This window comes from Pollicipes pollicipes, unplaced genomic scaffold (assembly GCF_011947565.3).
Source record: "Pollicipes pollicipes isolate AB1234 unplaced genomic scaffold, Ppol_2.1 Scaffold_3447;HRSCAF=4054_pilon_pilon_pilon, whole genome shotgun sequence".
Lineage (NCBI taxonomy): Eukaryota > Metazoa > Arthropoda > Thecostraca > Pollicipedomorpha > Pollicipedidae > Pollicipes > Pollicipes pollicipes.
The window spans coordinates 7,723,219-7,734,038 of record NW_023596297.1 but is presented as its reverse complement, the minus strand read 5'-3'; the positions used below and the strand labels follow the sequence as shown (position 1 = coordinate 7,734,038).

The following is a 10,820-nucleotide window of genomic DNA, read 5'->3' as shown; positions in this document are numbered from 1 at the left end:
GTGTACCGATGCTGGCACGGACTGGAGGGACGTCACCCCACATGGACGCCCATGCGGAGGTGTGATCGCAGGCAGCCGTCACACGTGTGCGTGCATCCGACGTGATGGCCGACCGGGCCTTATCGCTTGGCTCACGATGTCTATAACGGCTATCAGCGGGTTGTCATCGTTTAAAGTCCCACCAATCAAAGTTCTGCTCGATCTGAAGAACGTGTAACACGGAAACATCGCTCCAATCCGTGTGTATTCATCACGATTTAACTGTCGCTGGTCTCAACATTCTCCGTGGATAGGCCCTTGAACGTGGGCACGGGCACGAAGGTGACCAGGGTGTACAGCTTGTGGGGAGAGTCCTCGTCCTCGTTCCTCTTCCTCGCGAGCCGCACACGGATCCGCTTGGCGACAGACCTGTGCACAGAGAACACGTCAGTGACAGCCTCGCGGTCAGCCAAAATAAACGCGCCACGTAACGAACGTCGAAGCCACACTCTTCCCCCGACAAATGACCGTGTTTGTGCAGACATCGGGCTCGCGGCGTATCATCGCCGCAGCGGCAGCAAAGGCGGACGTGTAATTGACGCATTCGGTTTCAGGTTAACATGCCTGCGGTGCCTGAGTCCATGCCTGCCTGCCCTGCCCTGCCATGCCACGCCTGTCTATGCCATGCCTGCCTGAGTCCCGCTATAGCGATGTTGGAAAAATCGCCGCTTCCTCCTGGTTTCCTGGATTGTGACCGGGTAGAATGAAATATTTTGTACTCCGCTGTGACACAACAAAACAGCTTTTGGAAGAACTTATTTTCCCTCTCTGTTTCAGGACAACATGAAACCAAAGGGGCGACAGTTCAGGAGTTGTCGCTTCCGTCATGAGCCATGTATCGGTATCCGCAAGAGCACAAATCCTGCACCTACCAGACATGGATGCCCAGTACTTAGCAGCGTGTGTTGTGACCTAACTGTACGACAAATTATGCATGAAAATATGGAAGACAACGTGTCTGTTTATTGAATCGAAACATCTTTAAAAAATGCCGGGAACTGAGAAACGAGAAACGGAACTGCATCGGTCTGCAAATCAGCAAAGCTCTCACTTCCTACGCCCTACGCAGACCAACTCAAAATTTAACATAATTTAATCCATCACGAACGACGAACCGCACCCATTGCCAAACATGCCAGAATGGTGACAAACTGCACCCCCAGTAACCGAACACAGACGGTCACTTACGCTCCACCGCGGTATTATGGCAATGCAAGTGGGAGAATCATCCGCAGTTCAGCGCCAGAAGCGTCTCAACTATTCGGTACGCTGCGTCCACCTCCCAGTTCAGGTTGGAAGCTGGACATCGCAAAATTATCCAGTTGGTTGAGAAGTTTCGCCTACTCGTGGCTGATTTGTCAAAAGCGCAAATGTCTTGCTATGTTCGCGCTTATGTCTTGAACAGATTTGGAAACTTTACAAAGGAAGCTGTAATACATGGACATCACGACTATTAAGGACTTGTTTGTACTTGTCCAAAACCGCCTGTGGTTGGATTTCCGGCCAGTTGTTGGTATGCAGGGTACAACAATGTAGAGGCAGCGGGCCAACTAAATAGCGTTAAGTTTGCCATCTGAAGGCAAGAAATCAAATATGGCGATTCAGGCCCTACAAAAAACCTCTACGTCGAAAAACGTTGCTATAAATAGCCAGACAACTGTTCGAAGATAGCCATCTCACCGCTGCAAAAACACCAGAACGGAAAAACACGAACCGATTACTTTGACTTGCTAAATTAATGAAGGCACTTAACAGGACGAAAACGTCAATGAATTGAAATACAAATTATCATATTTCGCAATTTTGTCGTTAAAGCGCGCCTTAATCCATTATAACCTTGGCATCACTCACCGGAGCCAACGGAGTGACCGACTCTGATCCCTTTTGGCCGACATTGTACTTGTCAGGCATTGTACTTGCCATATCTCGGTAAATCAATTGAGAACGCTGCCCATCCCTATTGCTCGGCTGGGACGTGCGGAGCCTCGTGCGGTGTCCGTTAGTTAGAAGGTGGGGACACGAGGGTTCCGCCGTGCCTTTGCCGTTTCCAAAGCCAGGCAGATGTGGCATTAAGAGGTGGAGCGTGGGCAGTGCGATCATGGTGGAGCGTAAGTAGGTGGCTGTCTGTGGCACATTCGTTGGCATTCAGTCGTGTGCCATTTAAGCCCCTCCCCCCCCCCGTCGGCCCCAAACTTATTTTGCGATACGCACATTCGTTGGCATTCAGTCGTGTGTCATTTAGCCCCCCCCCCCCCCCGCCAGCCCAAACTTATTTTGCGATACTAGGTCTTCAGGGGACGGCTTGTTGGCACCTTTGGGCTGATTATTTAAAGCAATTTTTTAGGAGAAAAAAATTGCCTGGATCCACGGCATGGTAAGCCTTTCCACAGATTGCCACTCATGCCAACATGTCCACGTTTCATTAGTGTTGAGACTGTGTTGTTTCAGTGTGTCATGGTACTGATGTTTTATTTCATTTGGAGTACCTTTACATGCCTTGCTGTACATAGGATGCGACCCTTCTGTTGAGTAACGCCCATTGTACTGTTACCTCCTAATAAGCTTAACAGTGTAATAACTCACAGCATTAAAAAATGTCGTACTCCGCTACAACATTTTTTTTTTGCAATTTCCAACCTTGCGCTGCAGTACACCTAACAGGCGGAATGTGGCGACACCAAAGACCTCAGTATTTGCAAGCGTGGTTGTTTCCACTGGCAAGAATATAGCGCAGCGATACTTGTTGGCAGGAGGTTACATGCTGAAGACTAACGAAATGGAGGGAGTATCAGAGTCAACGACAATATGATATCGATGTGAGCGGAAAACCTGTGTCACAGTGCCCACCGACATTGCTCTAAGCATCGTCTGGCCGGCTAACAGCTTAACCTGGCAGAGGTAATTACTGCATCGTAAGGGATGTTTTTCATCAGAAAGCTTGCAAAAACGAAAAAAACATCAATAGTGAGGAGAAAGGGGACCGAATGCGTGTTTCGTGTTTATCGACCCAGGTGTGGCGGACCAAAGACTTGCCATTGGCCGCGGTACCACGAAACGTAACGCGTGCCAAGGAAGCGTCTAACGAGAACACGCTGTGCGATCATCCGTGTGACCACGTAGGCGGCGGGGTTACGAGCACCGCGAACGCGCTAACCGGCTTCAGCTGCCTGGCCGAGTTCGCCCTCTATCAGACGGCATGACGCTGAACACGCATATATACGGCGCACAGGGCAGCTGCGCCCTCCCCTGGCGCCGTCGGCCGTCTACAGGAGGCACCCGGCCCGACGACGCCACCACTCCCGGCGGAGCCGAGCAGCGGCGGCCGCTGGCGCACCATCGGCAAGCGGCGCACGTGCCGCTGACACAAATTGAAAACAAGCGGCCGCCGGCCGGCCTCTGTCGGAGCCCGGCTCTGCTGTCGCCGGTCAGCCAGCCACCTGCCCGGCACGTCCGCTCAGGCTGCGGAGCGCATTTCGACACAGGCACGGCGCCGGCTGCGCGGCCGCGCCAGTTGGGGAACTACGCTGGTCAATGAGATTACAGTCGAGCATCAGCGCCGCAACGTTCCTTAACAGAACGCTCCACATTTGAAGATATTGAAGCAAGTATCAGATATACTCATTTATAGCTGTTGGTGTATTTCTAGGCAGCAAAGACTGCTTTAAACAACACAATTTCTCTGTTAAGTACATATGCTTCTCAATATGACGTTGTCTGATCACGTCATCGAACCTTGCACAACACTGATTGCGAGCCAACTGATGGCCGCTATATCTGGAACTGTGCACGCGACACCAGGTATGAATGACTAGGCAATTACATTTTTCTTGACCATGATCGCGGTATGGCTGAAAAAGAGGCAGAATTTGAACGACATTACGAAGTCGCGGATGCCTGGAGAACTCGGAATAGTATGCACATCTTCGCGGGTATAGTTCAGAAACAATAGGGGTTAAGATTTTAACAAGGGCAGGGCTGTGAGCTAAACTGAATGACCTTCAAAATGTCTATTTCAGTTCAAAACCGCACACAACTGTGGAGCACCCCCCTTAACACATCCATGTGCACAGCTTTCACCACACTACTTCACTTTAAAGTCAAGTCATCAGCCCCCTCGCTGCTCGAGGAGGTACAACCAGAATTTGGGAAGCCTTTCAACCTTTCAAAACATTGGGAAACTTCTTCCTAGAAAGTAAGCTGAGCAGCACAGTTATATTAGTGACATCATCATGCCGATGCATTTTCATGCGTTTGCATCACCATAGTTTTTGGTAGACAAGATCATGCATCCATGCCATTACCTTGACCATTGTTATTGATTTTGTATGCAGATGCAATATGCAGTTTGAACGCAAGTCAACCAGAAAAGAGCATCCGCCAACTCGCGTAAGAATAAGAGGTTAGTGCCTCCCAGTATCAGAGCACGTGATCGTCGATGGCCACACTCAGATCGCGAGGCCATTGGTGAAATCAGGATTCCCCTTGCCGAACATGTGCGCTATGACAGTAGGGTATGCTGCCATTGGTTAATCCCAAACTCACTGCGCCACATATCAGGAAAAGCCTATCAGCTAGTGTGGCCATACCTTGCGTGACCTGAACTAATATCTTGGACAACACAGCATCATGCAGCATGAGATGCAGCAAACCAACACCTGGATTGCTTTCCAACAAACATAGGTCGCTGCACGCCCCCAGGTAGAATGCCTGTCGCCTGCACTCACCGGATGCCGCGCGACCAGACCTGCTCGTTGAGCCGGTAATCAATGCGGACGTCTTGTGTGCCCATCTGCTGCATCGCAAATTTGCGGATCTCCTTCAGCGCACGCGGCGCCTTCTTCTTGGAACCAACACGGTGGAGCCGCTTGTGGAGGTGGATCGTGTAGTCACGAGTGACCACCTCCGACATGGTGGACTTGGACTTCTCCTTTCTGTCCTTTGTTTTGGCCATCTGGAAAGTGAAAAGGAGCCATCAGTTACACATCCATGGCATGATAACATTTTAGGTAATAATGGCATCATTCCCTTGGAAAACAGCAGCTGCAATACACAACTAAGTAACATTTATATGCAGACTGATCAGTGACTGTGGAACCCCACAGGTCTGAGAACACAAAGCTTCTTACTTATCTCTTTTCATGGATCACTGGATAGCAATATTTCATAGCATGCTTTGTTCAAAATAGTGCACTAAAATCCTCAGTCACTATACTATGAAGTTCCCCAATGGCACCCACTCTTTCATCAACCATCACACCAGGACAGTAATCAGTAATCATCGCCACACTCTTAAACTGTCCCATGTTTTGAGCCATGCCATTCAACAAAGTATGTGTTGTCATCACAAAAAATGTGGCTGTTAGTTTCATCCTACTAGTCCCAGAATTACACTCATACAAACTGGTTGCTGACAAGTTCATGTTGACCACCTGATAGCAAAAAATACAACCTAGAATGAATGCTTAACTACACAATTGCTACTGAAATGTATAACTGAACATTTACAACTGACAGCAGCAACTACAGGAACTGAACTGCACACACAATGACAATGCACAATTTTTGACTTCTTTTCTCCTGAGGACTGTATTAACACATGTCACAGTCCTAATCACATGAACAATTTACCACAAATTTATCTTGACTCAAATTACTTTTATCCTACTTCTTGTTACCATAACAGGGGGCCTGTGATGGACACTGAACACTCTTATTATATTAACTCTTAAAATACTTTCAAGGGTAAAAGAGTATGACATGAAAATAGTGGCAGACCTCAAAATAAGCCTGAAGGCCTTTTCGGGGTACACCAACTCAGGACTAAGCACAAAATGCAGAGTAGAAGAATGATGGTGGAGTGTTGATTAGCAGCAATGAAGAAAAAGCCAATGCACTTTATAAATTATTTTCCAGTGTCTTCACAAAGTGGCCAGTGCCATCTTGTGATGCCTTGCAACCTTACTGGACCATTTCTGGATGACTGTGGACATCTCTGCCCAAGCAGAAATTGGCTGCAATGAAGACCTCAAGCACCCCTGGGCCAGACAAATGTCCACCCAAGGCTTCCTGAGTCTACACACATCCTGGCAATGCCTCTCAGCATGCTTTTCAGAAAATTGTTGGCATCCACAAGGCACCCCACTCCAAGAGTGGAAGCTTGGTGAGGTAGTCTCTATTTTCAGGGCAAGGTAACTGATACTCCCCAGCAAGCTACGGTCCAGTAAGTCTTACTGCCATCCCTACCAAGATACTTGAATCTTTCATCACGGATGCCCTAATTGATTGATTCTCGAGTCTGGACTTCTCCACGCAGCCCAGCATGGGTTTCTCCCAGAGCAGTCCTGTATCACCCAGCTATTAGAAGTTGTGGAAGATTGGAGCACCGCAGTAGAGCGTGGAGATGGATATGGATGTGGCATACCCAGACTCTAGCAAAGCCTTTGATTCTGTGTCTCATTACTGTCCAAGCTCCATGCTTACAGTGCCAGAACTAGCTGCACCAGATTAGGGCTTTCCTTATCCTCCCAATGCGGCAAATGCAGGTCCAGTGCTTGAAGTCAGATCGAACACCAGCAGTACCCCACAATGATCAGTGGTTGGACCTGTGCTATTTGTAATCTTTGTGAACAACCTACCAGATCAAGCGTGAGGCATGGTCAAGATACTCACTGATGACACCATGGTCAAAATACTCATGGATAACACCAAGATCCACTGTTGTGTCCAAGGCCCAAATGACCCATCTCTACAAGTTGACCTTGATGCCCTGGCCAACCGGTCGAAAGAGTGGCTGCTTGTCTTTAGTGCAGCGAAGTGAAGGGTGGTGCATATTCAGAACTGCAACTGAAGAATGACCTTCCTCTTGGATGAAGCTGCCAAGCCCACCCAGAAGGACCTGGGCATCTTTATGGATCATAGGCCAAAGGTTGATGTGCAAATTCATGACTTCTCCAGTCACCCTGGCTGTACTACAGTCCTCCTCCTCCTCCCAGAGGAAACATAGTTACAGCAATAATCAGCTGTTTCATGGAGGTGTCAGCTAGGATGCCTGTCCATGACTAATTCAGCAAACTTCTTATCATGTGGGTTGCCAACAACTGGAATGCTTTTCCACATCTGGCTGTATCGCCTAACTCAGTCTGACAGTTCAAGTCCAGGCTTGATGACATATGACATCCCATGCCGAACCTTTCCATACTTTCAACTGTGGTATCACCAGATCCAGAGCCTGACAACACTGGGACAAACATGCCAAATGACATTTTAAAACATGTATGGTAAGATGATTCAATACCTCTGTTTCCTGATACTGACTGATATATTATGGCCATAAGACCAATAACCCTGTTTCCAAAACTTTGGCAAGTACTGTAAAGGTGTGCAGGTAATAGGACATCAGACTCAATTTTGTGGTGGCTTTCATATTGCCCTGGGTGCAAAATACATGTTCCAAATGTCTTGTGGGTTGTGATGGCAAAATAAACAATCACCACACATTTAGTGGATCCCACAATTTGGAATTACAGCCGTGCCATGCTGCCAATGTCAGAGACTGATCGAGGCCTTTCCTAACCGTTTGATATGGTCAATGTGCTTCAACATCGCTGAGAATATCGTATGAAGTTTCCGACACAAAAGGTGTAAAGGCAGGGACTGCACGGCGGTCAATACGATTTTAACAAAGCCTCAGCTAAACAAAAGATTCAAAGAAATTGTCCACCTGACCAAAGTATCATCCCACGCATATAATCATCGAATTAAGATGAACTACTCGGTAACCTCAGAATAAAAACAGTAAATACCGTAACTTGCTACCCCCCAACATACCTTTACGATCTTGACGCGGAAAAGGCCGATTGTAGTGATGAGACAAAAGCAGTCGTGTAGTTAACTTCGCTTGAAATTTTTTTTTAAAATATGGAGCAAAGTATCAATATAAATGATGAATAATTATGTTTTCTGATACAATTTTTTGCAATTAACTTTCTTCCAACCATCACAAACTCTTTAAACATTGTTTTGGTCATCTAGGTTTCTCATCCGCCCTACCCCCGTCGGGCGTTAAAGGACTGCTAAAGTCAATTGACTTGGAGCTATTGCCCGTTTTTTAGAAAGCCTCTAGATGTGATAAGCTTTCCAAATCTGAAAAGAAAAGAATCACATATTTGTTGTTATTTAGTGTAGTAAATGAGCTGCTATATGAATGTTTTTTACTTTGTTGAAATATGTGAAATCCCTGAAAGTGTTGCATACGATGATATGTGACTCCTGTTTTGAATCATTAGAAATGAGATAAACGGTGTCAGCTTCTACTCATCAATAAAAAGCGTTGTGTCTACAAGTTTTCCAATACATTCTATTGTCACTCACATGATGCATTCGCCTCAAAGCAATGTAAACTTTCTAGATGGGACGAGATTTGCAACAAGTTAGACGTGACACAGACTATGCAGTATTTTAGGGTCACACATTGACGCTTGTTTATTTACGTTTTGCAAAGCGCGTAAGCCAGTGGCTCGTGCACTGAGCAAATGTTTTGGTGCGGTAGTCTAATCGTATGTGGTAAATATGGGATGACATAAACATCCTCCAGCCTCTCTATCATCCTGCTGTGCTGCCCTGGGCTATACTCAAGCTCTCCCAACCTATTGTTATTTTGCTGGATGTTTTTTATCTGGGGTCATCAGGTTAAGTAAATTCCTGAAGCTCTTATCTTGGCATTGTCACTGTGGTTGATGCATATGTGACAGCATTTGAGCCATTATGGCTTGTATATCAGGCATTACCTTAGGTACTCATGAAGTCACAGAAGTGGTAGTATTTTATTTGTTCAGGATAAGCTGACATTGAAAGTTTTGTAATGCAGGCATACATGCAGTAGTTTGCAAACTGCCTTGCTAACTATAGGGGATTTTGCATGTGCATGTCTGCAACCATGCCAGATTTTAACAATATTTTGTTGGGGCAGAGATGGGGTACATTTTCAAGTTTGGGCACCTTATAAAAATTGTATCCAGAAACTATTGAATTGTGCTATGGCAAGCATCATTATGTGTTGGTGTTCTATATGACACAGAATCAGCTGTAAATATTGCAATTTACTATCCCATTTGTTGCAGGATTATATCTGCTCCAAATATCTCGACTGCATGTTTACCATTGATTGCAGACAAGTATATATGATGCACAAGCTGTAACTTGCTGTTACAGTGCTCTGAACATTAAGCCCTCACCTTTAGCTTCTGTTATAGTCACCTGTTAACCCTTCAAGACCTAACCTAACCCTCATAGGGTATATAATATACTTAAGGATGCTTTTGTACAGACTGTCAGTATCATGATTGGTAAAGTAACCTATGAGTTGCTAATAGAGATAAGAACAACTAACATGATAAAAGTCAGTAATGTGGAGACTCACATGACTCACATTTTACAAGTGATCATTAGCAGCTAGTCAGTCAGTCAGTCCAGGGTGCCAGTTGTGTAGTGGTTAACACGTCTGTGTTAACACGTCTGTGTTAACCACTGCACTACGGGCACCCTGGTTAACACAGATGTTAACACGTCTCTGTTAACCACTGCACATCTGGGAAACCAGAGGTACCTGGTTTGATTCCCCGCGATGCCCGCCCTTCCTGCCAGGGTGAGAGGCAGGTGATGCCATATAGCCTCAGCAGCTGAGTGTGTCATAAGGCCCCAATCACACATAATCAGTCAGTCCTACATTATAATTCTGCTGTTTGTTGTGCAGTTCCATTATTAGCTTTATTTTGCAGTTATGGCATCCATCAAGATAGATTGTGCTTGTGACATTCTTTACTAAGGATGCTGATCATGCATGACAAGCTTGCATATATGAATAGATACAGGGGTTTGCCTCAGAAGGCAGGGAATATGAATGCCACAACACTGGTATTGTTATTACTGATGGGTGTTGGTGGCCTGTGGGCTACTTATATTTGCCATTGAGAGCTGTTATCAATGGTATGTTTCAGCCCTCCTTTAAATTGCCTTTGGATGTTGGGAAATTTTCCACTTCCTACCTTGATTTCCTATGCTGTGTCAAACATAGCATCCCCTAAAATGTTGCCTGACCTGCAATTCAGCTAGTGGGGCAAATCACAAATGGAAGCAGTCATGTTCCTTGATGTGGTAGTAAGCCAATGATGTCCAGCTTCAAGTTTTCAAATATTTATGAAGAGTGTTAGGAAAATCCCCAACAGAAGTTTTGCCACCCATGGTGGCTCACCTGATCAGAGCTCCTGCCTTCCAATAAACTTGACTGTGACATGGTGGGTTTGAGCCTGTTTAGTAGCTTGGTATTTGTCCTGACAGGTATGGTCACAGTGGCCACAGGAAATGTCATGTGATCAGAGCAGATGGCAGGACCAGTGGTGCCAAACATTGTGGCATGTTAAACCTTTCATCACCAAGTTATGTGGTTGGTGTGGGATTAAGTGATCAGATGGTAGGTGTCAGGGCTCACACAACAAGCACTGCTTAGTTAAGCTCTGATCCCGGAAGTCCATTCATTCAAGAGGTTGGGATAAAATCTTTAAAACACACTGCATGTTTTGTCATTATGCCCAATGTCCACTCCCCTACATGCCCCATTGGTTTACACTCCATCACAGCCACCTCCGCCTCTATCAGTAATGTAAGTTATGGGCATCCCATAAGGGTTGTGTAATATGTGATAAGGAAACCACTACGAACATGACAGGGCAGGAAATGGCTGACTTAACATGTAGTTGTAAGGGCAAATCAAATGTTACTAGTGA

General features: G+C 46.1%; 1 protein-coding gene across 1 annotated transcript; it reads right to left on the bottom strand.

Moving 5' to 3' along the window:
- Positions 1–244: 244 nt before the first annotated feature.
- On the bottom strand, positions 245–7,897 carry LOC119091938 (60S ribosomal protein L31-like). The gene is made up of 3 exons (XM_037214867.1): positions 7,867–7,897; positions 4,764–4,990; positions 245–408 (listed from the first exon to the last, which is right to left on the bottom strand). The coding sequence occupies exons 2-3, from the start codon at positions 4,988–4,990 to the stop codon at positions 258–260; spliced, it is 378 nt and encodes a 125-aa protein (XP_037070762.1). The 5' UTR covers positions 7,867–7,897; the 3' UTR covers positions 245–257.
- Between the last annotated feature and the right edge of the window lie 2,923 nt (positions 7,898–10,820).